This window comes from Magallana gigas, chromosome 6 (genome assembly GCF_963853765.1).
Source record: "Magallana gigas chromosome 6, xbMagGiga1.1, whole genome shotgun sequence".
In the NCBI taxonomy this organism is placed as follows: domain Eukaryota; kingdom Metazoa; phylum Mollusca; class Bivalvia; order Ostreida; family Ostreidae; genus Magallana; species Magallana gigas.
The window spans coordinates 9,211,279-9,227,680 of record NC_088858.1 but is presented as its reverse complement, the minus strand read 5'-3'; the positions used below and the strand labels follow the sequence as shown (position 1 = coordinate 9,227,680).

The following is a 16,402-nucleotide window of genomic DNA, read 5'->3' as shown; positions in this document are numbered from 1 at the left end:
GTCCGAGTCAAAACCGAACAAGAACCCGGATCCGAGGACAGAAGTATGTGCAAAGTAGGATCAAAATAAATCTTGATAATAAAATGATAAATAAAAAGTGATTATAAATGCCCATTTAAAAACTTGTTCCTAACTGTGAAAATCAATACTCAATTAAGTGATAAAATCTTGATTATAGTCGGGGGAAAGGGGGAGTGTGTATTTGGCCCCCTTTCATGAAAGGGGGGGGGGGGGTTCTAAAACCAAAAAGTGTATTCAGCATGAGTGCCGCCAAAACAACTCGTCGACGCACTAACACACTTTTGCACGCCGCACTGTCGCTCTAACACAACGTATATTTGCACATTATGCCATCGAGCAATCCTCATATTCTCCATTATGAATTGATGACATATATCAGTCCATTTTCCTTTGTCGCAATATTAAGCCTTTTTATTGTTTTGCGGGGTAGGGGAGTAAATTGAATTGATTTTGAAAAAAAAATGTTTAAAACACGTAATGAAATACACAAAAGATAATGACTTACAAAATAACAAATATTTCTTATGAATACAGCAAAATATAGGGCAAATTCGGCGTGTCCGGCTCAGTAGTATGACGTGCTATAGTTACACAACTGTTTACATAACTCGCCGTCACGCTGTCACAGTTCCGAGCACGCGTGTTGTGTGATAGCTTGACGGCGTGTTGTAAACATATACGTGACAGTGCGATCACCAGACCATGGCGAGTTGAGCGAAGTTGGTTAGCGAGATGGGAAACATCGTCGGTGACCGTCCGGGCTACGTATGATTCACATCGATTCTCACCATCATGAGTTTGAGGAAACTTGTGGACTCAAAACCGTGCTGTGCGACGATGAGTTCAATGAAATTGCGGTATAGCGCGACGGCGTGTTGTTCAAAATCGGGATAGTGCAATAGCGTGTTTTGGGACAACGCAACGACGTACAGTACTATCGTATTCACATTTTTGAATTACAAAGAATTCAAAAATTGAGCATACGACAATCGTATTCTCAATTTTTGAACTGCTTATAATTCAAAAATTTGTATACGACAATACTGTGAATACTGAAATGTAAAATAACTTCGTTGCGGACAAGGTTTTTTTTTTTCATTTTAAAACTTCCAAATTCATTTTTCGTAGGGGGGGCTTCGCCTCCTGAACCTCCCACCAAAGGAGAGCCCTGGGGGGACCCGCTGGGGGCCTCAGGCGGCCCCCAGACCCCCTGCCGCAATAAATTTGCCTCACTAGAATATTGACTCAAGTTACGCCCCTGGTACTGGTTTTTCACAAAGCACTGCACGGGGTTTTTTGTAAATGGCCTTATCCGGACACCATAGCATATCTATTACTAAGCAGCATAATCAAACTATAGAGGGTGCATGACACAATGCAATCTAATTAAGGTAGCGGAATCAGAACGTCTAATTTTAATTAGATTGGACACAATAATCAAAATAAAAAATCTTTAATAGTTGATTTATTTTTAATCAGAAATGTAACGTTAATCACCACCGGAATCCACAAGAATAACCGTACGTAATTTTTTAATTCGGATTGGAATTACGTACAATATGAAATAAATCAAAAGAAATTTATTTCTGTAAATACTCCAGGTACGTAGCATCAGGGGGTCCAGTGGGGGGAGGGGGGTTGCCCCTGGGCCTATTACAACAATATAATTTACATATAAAAAGGTATATTAAGATGGAGTGCTCCCCCACTTGTTTTTGGAGCATGTAAAAAAAATGAATTAAAAGGAAGGAAACCCCCCCCCCCCCCCCCTCCGACGGATTATGATTTTTATAATTTTGAGAAGTTGCTTTTATAATATTGCTTGTCAAGATTTTTGGATTAGTTTACCCTCCCCCTTTCAAAACGATGCTACGTGCATGTACGGGTATCCATTGATAAATGCCCTAGAACGCGCGCCTAGTGCGCAAATAGGTAGAACTCTGCTGATGCGAGCGTGCAACCCCAAAGCGAAACAGGAAGTTGAATGCATCAGCTGGAGAAAATGGCGATCGATAAGGAGGAAGAATTCCATTTGACATCTTAAATCATTGTTAAAATATTGTTGTTTACAGGTATGATTACAGTTTTTAGCAAATAAGTTTTCAAAATTATATTTGTACTTTTTGAGTACAAAAATTTGATTACAGATCAATAGTTGTAGCGCAAGTTATGGCCGTATGATGCCACAGATTGTAGATTCCAATTTTCCATATAATTTCAGTAATATTTGTGCTCAGGCATGAAAAATAATCTATGTTGACAATGATTTCTGATTTTGATTGGATATATAGATCTATTATTAAGATATGTGGACTATTGAGTTCCGAAACTAACCTTAGTTCCTGTTGCCTTTGAGTATAATGTTATAAGTTATGTAATGTTACAAATTTCAGCCATTGACATTGCCCAAGTCATTAATTTATTAAATTATTAACATCTTTGTAGATGCCGAAAGACGTTCCAAATGGATCATCATAATATTGTTCGTCAGTTTCAAAATCTTCGAGTGTACTCAAACTCACGCCTAGTAAGTATGGATGAGTTGGTGCAAGATCTCGCTAATGCTTTGGAAGAGTCAGCTTCAAATGTCAAAAGCACAAGTCATTCAATCTCAAACAAGCGTCAGTATAAAAAAAAGAAAGGAAAAAAACGGAGACCCCTTCTCTTGGATTGTGGGAATATTAGCGAGGCTTCGGAAAGTAGCTATGACGAAGCCCTGAGAGATTATTTTGGGAATCTTACCCGCAATAGTGACTCAGATGACATTGAAAAAATAACAAGACTATCAATGCCTATCACTTCAAGCTTTATACCATCAGTTGAGTCAGATTCTGTGAACGAGAGCACTATTTCCCCTCTTAGACCTCAGAGACGAAGAAAGAAGTACAAATCGATGGCCATAGATTCAGAAACTAATTGTATGAAACCTCCTACTGGAACTACTGATCTCAAATCCAGACCACAAAAACCCAGGTCTTGCATGTCTGATATGACATCAAATAATGATAGAGACATAGTGTTTGGAAAGGAAGAAGAGGTGTATCCTGGGAAAAGGAAGAGGAGTTCTAAGTCCAGGGGAGAGTACTCTAGTTTTGATCAATCGAAGGGTGGTAAAGATGAAAATGGCATGGATACAGCGAGCAATATGTAAGTGTAATTTTACAGACATTATTTTTTTCTTTTCATATTGAATTTGAGGGATTTTTTTGTCTTGTACATATTAGATACCAAAAGACTGTTTCTTATTTTTAAATAGTAAATGTTCCTTTTAATATATATTTACTATGTACATCTTACAGGGAGAGTAGTTCTGGTCTCAGCAGCAGTGAGAGTGATGGTTTGCTGACCAATGATGAAGCAAGAGAAGGTCAGTTTTATGGCTGTAGTATATTTTTTTTTAAATCAATGTGACATACCAAGAAGAAAATAATGAAAAATAATTAGTTATTTCATTTTAAATATGAGAAATTTGTTTTTGTCCAAAAGTAGCTTGATAGACTCATATAGATATACCTGTACTTGTAATGAACCCAACACTTTAATCTTTGTTTTAAAAATGATAGTTTGATGTAAAGTGCATGTAGATATGTATATTTCAACGCACATTTATCTTATTTTGAAGAAAAAAAACTGTTTGCAAAAATTACATTGCATTTACAGATTGACTTAGAAAACTGCAAGAGAATATTTTTTACTTTCTTCTTCAGCTGATGATGAGCACAGTGATTTTTATTATGAGTCGGGACCAGCTTGTGGAAATCCAGGAATAATCCGATGGTGGGAGAATGATTCTGGGGACATTGAGTCGGAGTCTGACCGTCAGTTCCAGCAGATTCTGTCCAGCTCACTGGACCAGTATGTACCAAAGTCTTCACAGCTGGCGTTCAGGGCTAGGGTGACTAGAATGATGGCCAAGGTATGATTACGTTATAAGAACGAATCTTAAAGATGTTAACTGATTTTCTACTGTAGTTTACTTTCAATTGGTAAAACAAGGATTGGCAAAGAATGTGTAATAGTCTATCAGGTATATAAAGAACCAGGCATATAAGTAAAGTTTCACGAACAAAATTTTTTACAGTCTGGAAGACCAATCAGATTTGGAAGAAGAAAATTAAAAGAAAAGGTGAGTTTTCAGTACCGGTAATTGATTAAAATATGATGAATTGATATATATAGTTTACATGTACAACTACATGTATTGTGAATAAAAGCAACATGTCATAAGATGAGTTTGAATAGATTTTCCTGTAGATCAAACTTTTTATTGTACATGTGCATCTTTGCTTTGAATTTAGGCGATGATACACATAGATTGTTAGACACCGGTAATATCATTATATTACAGGGACCCGGTTACACTTTGTCTCGCTTTCTGAAAGAGAGACAGAGGTGGCATGATATACAAGAAAATCTACCATCAAGCTTCAAGTCTGGTGGGAATGGGGATCAGAAGAGATTCCGCAAGACACCACCACTCCAAAGTCCATCAGAAGAGGGTAGATATCATTTGGCTTTGTAAAACTTCATGTACACATGTGATAATAATCTTCAACTTTCTATAACATTTGGATAAATAGTAAATTTATTAACTTAACTTTCTCTTTGTTTGTGTACACTGATAACTGAAAGAGCTTTCTTCTTAAAGCCTCATACCCCTTTTATAGAATATATATGTACACTGGTAATACTTGTAGATTTTTATTTAATTTATTTTGAAGGGTGGGGTGGAGTGCTTGCTGTTGAGATGAAAAAAAATCTGCATTCATTTTAACCTTTCTTATGGTGTTACATATACGAGGGTTGTTCTGAAATTATTGAGACAACTCGGATATTTCCCTTTCTAAGTGACGAATTAGGGTGAAAATTGGCATGAACATTGAAGAAACCTTAACAAATAATTAAAGAAAGTAATATTTAGAAAATGTTTGATATTTTGTTTACAACGGTAGTTAACAAATCGGTGGTCGGGGTACCCGGCGCAAGCATAAACTCGGAGAATAATAAAACTACAACTTCATCTATCTAAGTGTCCGCAAACTTACCGTTTATAATAAAAGAAATCAGATTATATATTTTCATTTTGCTATTTTTTGTGACTAACTTTTGATCAAGTTTCACTACTGTTCGAGTTGAAATACGGATATGGTACAGGTATATTTACCAAGCAATAGAAATCTGACAGCGACGGTATATTGAATTTTGACGTCAATGCGGCGCAGCGAATATCATCAAATTGGTGGAAATTTCGGAAAAAACCTTTTTCAGGGCACCCAATTGCTTTAACAAAAAAATTACGATGGCAAGGGATAAAGAGCTTCAGTTTATCGTCTTTGTTCACTAATTGATTAACTAGAATTCAGACAAAGTGACTAAATATCAAGTACTTTTTACACACTTACAAATGTCAACAGTTCTAAAATATGTACACAGAATGACTGTAGGAGACATCTTACAGTAATTTGACTTTTGCTTAGAAATAACCCGATTTTTTCCACAAAAATCTAGAATGGAGAGAATGTGCGAATGTTGACATCTTAAAATGTAAACAAAAGATGAGAAATGAAAAATTAATTCTATTTAATTTTGTTTGTAAGGTGTTTAAAACATAGGACCAATGAGCTGCGTTAAAATGCCATTGCGGTAAGTTTGCGGTTGCGCCGGTCCACTGGACGAAGGCAAGTTGGTCAGTTTACCAGGAATGATCTAATCAGGCTATGGACACAAAACTTTTCGCAGTGATGAACCCTATCCTGGTTTACATTTTGGGGAAATTTGAAGGGTTTATCTTTTTCCCTAAGGAAATAAGAGTAAATGTCTCAATAATTTCCGAACAACCCTCGTACTGATAATTGGTCTTATGTACCTGTTTGTCCATTGAAACTGGACCAACTATTAATGATAGATGTACTAAACTTGTTCCAGAGAGTAGCATGGGGAACCAAATGATGCATGGCATGAATTGGATCCCTGGGAATAAATTGGGGTCGGAGGCCAGTGGCGTTCAGGTCCCAATGCTTGCCTACCGACGCTCGAAGAGACAGGGACTTAGCTGTAATCCACATCCATACTCAAGAAACCAGGACTCCTAGGTCTTCTCAACAAAAGCTGGCCAAAGATTGTCATGTTTAGAATAGGGATCAATGATGCTTTAAACACACTAGTTACTATATTTTTATAGAGCACTGAAAATTGTTTTTTATAGATATGATATTAATATATATATAGCATGTTGACAATTTTAAAGAGTATCCCTTTTGTAATTCCATTTTAAAACAACATATCTGAATGGCAGCAGATTTTATCATGACATATGACAGAACTATTTTGAATGAATCCAGCAATCATTTTATTTTAAACTTTTAAGCTTATACTATTATACAGGAATGAAAAAAAAAATCCTGGAGATTTACCACCAAACTTGCAGATATTTATCCTCGCAAACTTGTTGTGTGATGTAATGTACATGCCAAATACTAGAAGGTTGAATTCCTTGGATAGTACTTAGTACATGTACTGGTAATAAAATTTGGCTTCTGATACTTAGTAGTTAATGGTAAACAGGTAATCTTTTTGCACCTGTATGAATCCTGAGGCTTGTATACACATGTACTACTACAGGAACTTAGCATTTCTTTTATTACAATATTTTACATTTTCTTTACATTCATGTAAATTGTACATCTTTCAGTTTTGGAGTCACTTTTCATTTTTTTTTTCATCTTTGTTGACAGTTTCTGTTGTATTTTGGACAAATTATTGTTTTAGATGAATAAGATTTAGCAAATTAGGAATTTTTAAAAAAAAAACAATATTTGCTGGGAGGAGGGAACTTTAAAAAATATTTTATTATACTACAAGTTTCTTTTATCATTATAATGAACATGATTTATTTAACGTTTTGATATCATGATCTAACAAATATTAGAAATGTAGACTGCATGCCCGTGGGAGTATATGAAAACTGCTTATAATGTTTCTAACATTGAAAAAAATCACATGATTTTATTTTGTTTGGGGTTTTTTTCATGCAACTTGTACAGTTTTATGCTTTAATACTAGTATACATTTAGAAAAATTTTAATTTTAATCTGTGTAAAATCAGCTCTGCGGTTATTCACATCAGAAAAAAAATGGGGGTACATAATGTTAAAATATGGTGTTATTAGGACACATTATAATATTGTGTATTCAGAATATAAAATGCTCAGAAAGATCTAATTTGTAATTTTTAAAACCTAAAAAAGTTTGTGAAGACTTTTATTATTGATAAAACACAAGTCCTATTTCTCCCAAGCTTTTCCCTATAGCTATATGAATTCTTTCCCATTTATCAGTACATGCACTTTATATTTGTTATTTGTATGGAAATTGCAAAATTGAATAACATGAAAACAATTGTATAACATTTTCATTTAAGCAAGGAACAAATCAATAATTTGAATCTAAAATTAAAAAAAAAAGCAAATGGTTTTATATGATTAAAACCCCTTTTCTTGATTTAGCATTTCTAATGAAAGTTATACATTTTAAGTTATACACATGTATTTTATTTCTGTTATCAGATAAAAGACAATTTTGTCTGTTTTTGTTGTTGTATACCGTTAAATGAAAGAATTTGAATATTCAATATTTTAAAGTGCTCATTATATAAAATAAGTTTATAGAATTATGTTGTTGGATGAAAAACAAAGTGTATCGGAATTATTGGCACTTAGGTTTTCTGAATATTTTGATGTAAGACATACAAAATTATTCAATATATTCATACATATGTACATGTGTATTAAAATCAGTTCAAGAACTTTAAGTTTGACTGTTTATGCTACTGATCAGTATAGCACAGTTCTTAATTGAAAAATGAGCGGTTTTTGACAACATCCCTTAAAATGCAGCTTAATTTTTCAAGTTTATATGACTTGCACTGGGAATTTTTCCCCCAAAAGAAAAAAATGTACAGATTTTGATTCTAATAATTTACAGATTATAAGTATTCTCTTTGCTAAACTCATTAGAGTCACTGATGTAAATTGCCAGTAACGGAACCTGTCTGTCTGTATACAAGAGCAAATAACCTAACCTCTCCTAAATTATTTGAATGATTATTTAAAAAAGACAAATGAGGCCACATTCTATAAATAAGAAGTTTTTGTACATCTTGAAGGGCAGAAGGTGTGATTTATTTTTTTTTCACTTGATTTATTATAAAAGCCGTTGAATTAATTTGATTAATGCAGTTTCAGGAATAATTAATTAGTGCATAATTTTTTAGGTTGACATCTAAAAGATAAAAAATAATTGTACATTTTCTGTCAGAAAATTTAAAACACAAGTAGGGTAGTAAGAATTTTTGCTATTAAAATGTAACTTTTGATGAAAAGATACGACTTATTTCAAATTAAAATCATAGCAATATAATGTACCTTAAAAATTAGAACTAAACTACTTCATAAGAACTGCATTAAACTGAGATGGCCTTTAAGGTATTTTAGGGTTCAGTGTTGTTATTATAATGATAACTCCTGAAGAGCTGCATTGAAGTAAGACGACCTTTATAAGGTATTTTAGGCTTTAGTGTTGTAATTTCATGTAATTGTTAGTTTCTTAGATTATAGATAGCATAATAAATATTTATGATGTGTTACATTTGTGTCTTATTTTCTATTGTTGAGGAAAGGGTAGTATGTTAATATTGTCACCTTGATGACACAACATATCCAATGAATTTTCATCTAAACAAAAGCCCTTCCATTTTCACAAACATATCTGCTAAAAATGGTGCAAGATTATTATCTTCCTTAGTAAAAACAAAACTTCTTTGCTTGGAATTTTTATTAACAAATTCTTTTTAACAGAAATGTATGTAAAATAAAATGTAAATGATAAATTGTGAAAATACAAAATATAAGCAGTGAATGTACATTGTCTTTGGTCTGTTACATGTATACAGTTCTCTAACTGATCCACTGCAGGATCATGGCTGTTAAAACTCCCCCAACAAACATTGCAGCCATGGTGCTGATGGACAGAAGGTTTAATAAACCTATTCCAGAGAGTCCATGCCCACTATAAAGAGGAAACATTCATTAAAGATTTGTTATTTAAAAGGATTTACAAAAGAATCACTTGTAAATAAATGCTTTTTCCAGATAACTTTTACCATATTTTTTAAAAATTTATTTGTGAGATTTTTACTTTTTGAGAGTATGAGGTATTCTGATATTACCCATAATATTTCATGCTCTCCTGAATACCTAAGAATTGTATGCATGTATAAATGTTATTATTTGGGTCGGTCTGAATTCTTTTTTCCTTTTAAGCCTTTTATATTCAATCTTAATTTTCCGTGCATAAATGTGGAACTACATATGATCTTACAAAATGTAGTCAGGGTCACATAAAATTACTCGCAATCCTAAGGTCAATCTTAAAAGTTTAAATAGTATATTCTTTACAATAAAATTATTCTACAAGGTTAAACTTGGGAAGTTTTGTGTACATGTACATTTTGTTTCCATACATGCACTTGTATTGTTGACAAAGTGTCAGAGATACAGTAATTTCAGAGTGTACGTGTATTATGGTGTATACCTGGTACATCCTCCAGAGATACGGTGTATTTCAGAGTGTACGTGTATTATGGTGTATACCTGGTACATCCTCCAAAGATACAGTGTATTTCAGAGTGTACGTGTATTATGGTGTATACCTGGTACATCCTCCAGAGATACATTGTATTGCAGAGTGTACGTGTATTATGGTGTATACCTGGTACATCCTCCAGAGATACATTGTATTTCAGAGTGTACGTGTATTATGGTGTATACCTGGTACATCCTCCAGAGATACAGTGTATTTCAGAGTGTACGTGTATTATGGTGTATACCTGGTACATCCTCCAGAGATACAGTGTATTTCAGAGCGTACATGTATTATGGTGTATACCTGGTACATCCTCCAGAGATAGTGTATTTCAGAGCGTACGTGTATTCTGGTGTATACCTGGTACATCCTCCAGAGATAGTGTATTTCAGAGCGTACGTGTATTGTGGTGTATACCTGGTACATCCTCCAGAGATACAGTGTATTTCAGAGCGTACGTGTATTATGGTGTATACCTGGTACATCCTCCAGAGATACAGTGTATTTCAGAGTGTACGTGTATTGTGGTGTATACCTGGTACATCCTCCAGAGATACAGTGTATTACAGAGTGTACGTGTATTGTGGTGTATACCTGGTACATCCTCCAGAGATACAGTGTATTTCAGAGTGTACGTGTATTGTGGTGTATACCTGGTACATCCTCCAGAGATACAGTGTATTTCAGAGTGTACGTGTATTATGGTGTATACCTGGTACATCCTCCAGAGATACAGTGTATTTCAGAGTGAGCGTGTATTATGGTGTATACCTGGTACATGCTCCAGAGATACAGTGTATTTCAGAGTGTACGTGTATTATGGTGTATACCTGGTACATCCTCCAGAGATACGGTGTATTTCAGAGTGAGCGTGTATTATGGTGTATACCTGGTACATCCTCCAGAGATACGGTGTATTTCAGAGTGTACGTGTATTATGGTGTATACCTGGTACATCCTCCAGAGATACGGTGTATTCCAGAGTGTACGTGTATTATGGTGTATACCTGGTACATCCTCCAGAGATACAGTGTATTTCAGAGTGTACGTGTATTATGGTGTATACCTGGTACATCCTCCAGAGATACAGTGTATTGCAGAGTGTACGTGTATTATGGTGTATACCTGGTACATCCTCCAGAGATACAGTGTATTTCAGAGTGTACGTGTATTATGGTATACCTGATACATCCTCCAGAGATGCATTGTATTGCAGAGTGTACGTGTATTGTGGTGTATACCTGGTACATCCTCCAGAGATACAGTGTATTTCAGAGTGTACGTGTATTATGGTATACCTGATACATCCTCCAGAGATACATTGTATTACAGAGTGTACGTGTATTATGGTGTATACCTGGTACATCCTCCAGAGATACAGTGTATTTCAGAGTGTACGTGTATTATGGTGTATACCTGGTACATCCTCCAGAGATACATTGTATTACAGAGTGTACGTGTATTATGGTGTATACCTGGTACATCGTCCAGAGATACAGTGTATTTCAGAGTGTACGTGTATTATGGTGTATACCTGGTACATCCTCCAGAGATACAGTGTATTTCAGAGTGTACGTGTATTATGGTGTATACCTGGTACATCCTCCAGAGATACAGTGTATTTCAGAGTGTACGTGTATTGTGGTGTATACCTGGTACATCCTCCAGAGATACAGTGTATTTCAGAGTGTACGTGTATTGTGGTGTATACCTGGTACATCCTCCAGAGATACAGTGTATTTCAGAGTGTACGTGTATTATGGTGTATACCTGGTACATCCTCCAGAGATACAGTGTATTTCAGAGTGTACCTGTATTATGGTGTATACCTGGTACATCCTCCAGAGATACAGTGTATTTCAGAGTGAGCGTGTATTATGGTGTATACCTGGTACATCCTCCAGAGATACATTGTATTACAGAGTGTACGTGTATTATGGTGTATACCTGGTACATCCTCCAGAGATACAGTGTATTACAGAGTGTACGTGTATTATGGTGTATACCTGGTACATCCTCCAGAGATACAGTGTATTTCAGAGTGTACCTGTATTATGGTGTATACCTGGTACATCCTCCAGAGATACAGTGTATTTCAGAGTGTACATGTATTATGGTGTATACCTGGTACATCCTCCAGAGATACAGTGTATTTCAGAGTGTACATGTATTATGGTGTATACCTGGTACATCCTCCAGAGATACAGTGTATTTCAGAGTGTACCTGTATTATGGTGTATACCTGGTACATCCTCCAGAGATACAGTGTATTTCAGAGTGTACGTGTATTATGGTGTATACCTGGTACATCCTCCAGAGATACATTGTATTACAGAGTGTACGTGTATTATGGTGTATACCTGGTACATCCTCCAGAGATACAGTGTATTTCAGAGTGTACGTGTATTATGGTGTATACCTGGTACATCCTCCAGAGATACAGTGTATTACAGAGTGTACGTGTATTATGGTGTATACCTGGTACATCCTCCAGAGATACAGTGTATTTCAGAGTGAGCGTGTATTATGGTGTATACCTGGTACATCCTCCAAAGATACAGTGTATTTCAGAGTGTACCTGTATTATGGTGTATACCTGGTACATCCTCCAGAGATACAGTGTATTTCAGAGTGTACCTGTATTATGGTGTATACCTGGTACATCCTCCAGAGATACAGTGTATTTCAGAGTGTACATGTATTATGGTGTATACCTGGTACATCCTCCAGCCATTCGGGCTCCAAACAGTATCAGAGCTCCTCCAACAAATGACTGAACAATGGAGACTCCTGCCACAGAACCGTACGTCCCAGACAGGATAGAGGACAAGAAAGCCCCAAATATAGAGCTCAAAACAAATGCAACCTGTCAATGGATAGGAAAACAAACCATTTTTTTCTTTTTCAGTAATTTAGAGAAAAATTGAACATATGTACTATGATGACATTGACAAGATTCTGTACCTGCCACCAATTTTCAATGCCTGATTGGAATTTCAGGAGATAAGGTGATAATCTCTTAGAGGACTTGTGAAGAAAAAACTGAGACGTGATGGTACAGAAGCTACTGCTGGCTCCTGTCAATGAAATAAATCACAAGGGAATATTACATACACTGAACTATCTTTCATCGTGCATTTAAACATTCAGGTAAATAATGGCATACTAGTACATGTACCATAGAATTCCATCAATTCACAATACATTTGTTAGTAATTCAGCTTATTAGAATATACTTTATACCTAAGGTGTCTCCAATGACTAATACAACAGGTATTTGCAAACTGCCAACAGCAATTCCAGATACAAATGGTGGCCATGCAGGGGAGGTAATCCAGCTGCTAGATTGGTAGACAGAGTCTGTAATCTGTCAATAAAATACAAGGTATGCATTTAGAATATTAAAATCAGTACACACGTTGTACTAGCAAAATGTGATATATTGAACTGTTCGTATGCAGTTATAGCTACTGATTAACTATAAAATACTTTACATTTATTTCTTCTTCCCAGGGATAAGCTAACTCCAAAGTGAACACAACTAAGGAAAGAACTGCAGCAGATGGCAAGGCCATCACAAAGAAGGGAGATCCATACACATTGTACAAACTGCAATCAAAATCAGCATCATGCAATCAGCATAAAATCAATGTTTATAATAGATGTACTCCAGAGAGCAGTTTTGAATTTAATAATTTAATTTAGCTGTTTTTAACGATGGGTTAAGTGATCCTTACAATTGGAATCGTATCGTTTGTGCTGGTTTGGTCAGGTCTGTGACGACTGGTTCTAGGATCCCATAGAGCAGGGTCCCGAATAATGCTCCCAGTAATGTGTACACTGTAATTTAATCACAAATAGCATGTTAACCACAAAATTTTTATGCAGTTAACATCAGAGTTATCCTTTTGCAAGGCATTTTTTCAAATTTTTATGGATTCTAAAGACAACATGATTATAACTGTTCAAGTCATTTCACAATACACATAAAAAAAAAAAAAAAATTGTACATCTGATACTCTGCTTATTTTTTTAATAATAAATACTGGTTATGAAATTATGGTCAATGATAACAATAATCATTTTTGATATCACACATGTACATTTGAAAATACATGTAACTTGAAAATACTACAATGGCACCTCATAAGGTGTATCTTTTTTATAGAAGAATGTGCACTGTTTTCTAGTCATAGATAACAGGGTGAAAAAAGTATGTGATATATAAGTCAGTCTTGCATGTTTCTGCAAATCTGAATTTCACAACTTTTCATATTAGATATTTTGATTTGATAGAAAAAATGTACTTGAATTCTGTGTTCCTGATCCAAGCTGTGCAAGAATTACTCCTGGACACTGAAGGAAAGAAAAGAAAGCAAGAATAGGTGACAAACCTGTGCCTTGCACCTACATCACTAGAGGAATACAATCCTACCTTGCATTATTCCCTAAAGAATAAATATATGTTATCAAAAGGACAGTAAGTACATGTATATGAAATATTTATGACACACAAGTATATCAACTCTTTACACTTGTGAACACTTGTTACAGGTGTGAACCTAAATATTGTTCTAGTCCATGTAGTTTCATGTTTCATTTTCCTTTTTTATGGAAATTTATGAATATTTAAAACGCAAATGTATCCCTACACTTCCAGCTATGGCCATCCCTGATCCTAACAAGGCTCCCCCTGAGAGGGTGGTCAGGAATCCCTTCTCACGGAGACCCCGCACGAAGACGGACTTAGCCCCCAGGTACTGACGTCTGGTGAACGGCAGCATAGACATCACGGCCAATACAAACATCCCTGCAAAAACATTCAGCTGCACCAGTTATCATCCATTCACCAGCATCACCCTTTTTTACATGTACATACAAGGTAATGTTTATAATGCATTTCACAGCTCAGCAAATGTCAATTAAGGTTTTGTGATTACAGAACTTCACACAAACCACAAAACTTTGACATTCTGAAGATGGTTAAGCATGTGCTAATTTTTTGTTACCTGATATTATTCCAGAAAGGAACATTTTCATCATAACAAATTGTGAAAGTAACATCTGATTTTTTACTACAGCAGGTTCATAAACTGAAATGAAAATTTAACAGATTTTAATGTACAATTTCTCATGATCATCAATTATAGTTATTATAGGAATAGGAAAGTCAGGGTTCAATTTTACTTAGACTATAATAAAGAAGTCCTTGCATTGTATCTACATGTATTGTACAAATACGTAACCTTCTCATGCATGCAGTTTGTTTACTTTCATTATACAATACTCAGTACACATGTACAATTAAGTCGGCATGCTTGGGAACTGTATATACATACAGTACCACTGTGCAATTTCATTAATAGAAAAAAAAATAATGTGTTCTTTTGAACCTTTTCCTTTTTCAATTGCAAACCCAAACATGAGGCCGCAAGCTGCAGATACTGCCAGGGATGTAACGGTTCTGGTGGGGGTTGGGCGATTGTCATCCCCCATCGGCACCTCCTGTAGATTTCGCCGGCTCGTCATGTTCGGATCACTCAACAACACAGTGCATTAACTCATTATTTTCAAAAATATATATCACAAAGCGTCAGAAATTATGCTAAATCATTGATGAAAATACTACATGTGGGCCCATGCATTACAACGGAATGTCAACAACGTTATAAAATACGGTACCCTGAACGGGTTTTTCTCCGGAAAAAAATAAGTTTGGCTGTAAAGTTCTTTTTTGGAAATATTGTACGGGAACGTATCAGCATTTTTATGGGACAGACTTACCCAAACTAACTAACTTGATTAACCTCTAATATTTCTAATCCGCGAGGGTGGAGATGCAGTGGCGTCGGAAGCAAATTGAAAGTGGGGGGGGTGGGGGGGGGTGGGGCTAGACTAATCCTCAGAAATCTTCACAAGAAAAAAAAAAAATAACACCTTATTCCCAAAATCATGAAAATCCTAATCCGTAGGGGGGGGGGGGGGGGGGGGCTAGTGTACCTATGACTCCAACTTCTTAATATTTCAATCTCTTCAAGGTAAATATTGGAACTATTATCTTTGCTGCGAAAAAAAGTGGGGGGGGGGGGGCTGAACCCTCCATGATGCTATGTGCCTAATGGTCTAACTTTGCAACAACAAAAAAAACCCGGTTCCGACGCCTATGAGATGGGGGCGTTGCCTTGTTATCTGATACACCGTTAAAATTTTATCGATATATCCAGTGTACATATTGATGTCATATTTTTACACCGACCGAAAAAAGGCCAGTTCACTTCAGATCTATTTCTATGAAGATACTAGACAAATTGAAGGTTAAAGTGGTTAAAAGATTTTTTTTTTAAGTTTTGAAAGTTAAAAAGATTAAAAGATGTGTGTGGATTTTTAATTTAGAGAAACTTCCATTGAGAATCGATGTATAAATATTCTATAAACTTCACACCTTTATTTTTCAGGATGTAAGTATTTTAATGCGCTGTTGTAGAGATATGTATTTTTTTTAAAATCAGATTGCTAAAATATTTGTTGACTTTCATATTAATAATATTAATAATATTTACCATATTATATTTTAACCCACAGGCTCCTGAGGTTATATATATTTTTTTCTTAATAAAAATATATACCCTCTATCTAATAATACATTGTTACCTCTACCTAATCATACATTCTTGTGTATTATTAGGTAGGGGGTATATATTTTTTATTATGAGAAATGCCTATATTGTGTATTTTATTC

The 16,402-nt window shown here is 35.3% G+C and overlaps 2 protein-coding genes across 2 annotated transcripts; one reads left to right on the top strand and one right to left on the bottom strand.

Moving 5' to 3' along the window:
- The first annotated feature begins 1,972 nt into the window (after positions 1–1,972).
- Positions 1,973–6,730, top strand: LOC105331713 (G patch domain-containing protein 2). The gene is made up of 7 exons (XM_020068687.3): positions 1,973–2,093; positions 2,467–3,168; positions 3,321–3,388; positions 3,729–3,937; positions 4,103–4,147; positions 4,370–4,520; positions 5,947–6,730. The coding sequence occupies exons 2-7, from the start codon at positions 2,486–2,488 to the stop codon at positions 6,111–6,113; spliced, it is 1,323 nt and encodes a 440-aa protein (XP_019924246.3). The 5' UTR covers positions 1,973–2,093; positions 2,467–2,485; the 3' UTR covers positions 6,114–6,730.
- Positions 6,731–8,219: 1,489 nt separating this feature from the next.
- On the bottom strand, positions 8,220–15,337 carry LOC105331714 (thiosulfate transporter TsuA). Its single transcript, XM_011434021.4, has 10 exons — positions 15,057–15,337; positions 14,673–14,756; positions 14,316–14,473; positions 13,971–14,019; positions 13,401–13,503; positions 13,158–13,272; positions 12,907–13,030; positions 12,628–12,740; positions 12,378–12,529; positions 8,220–9,087 (listed from the first exon to the last, which is right to left on the bottom strand). Exons 1-10 carry the CDS (start codon positions 15,190–15,192, stop codon positions 8,976–8,978), a joined length of 1,146 nt encoding a protein of 381 aa, XP_011432323.3. The 5' UTR covers positions 15,193–15,337; the 3' UTR covers positions 8,220–8,975.
- Positions 15,338–16,402: the final 1,065 nt, after the last annotated feature.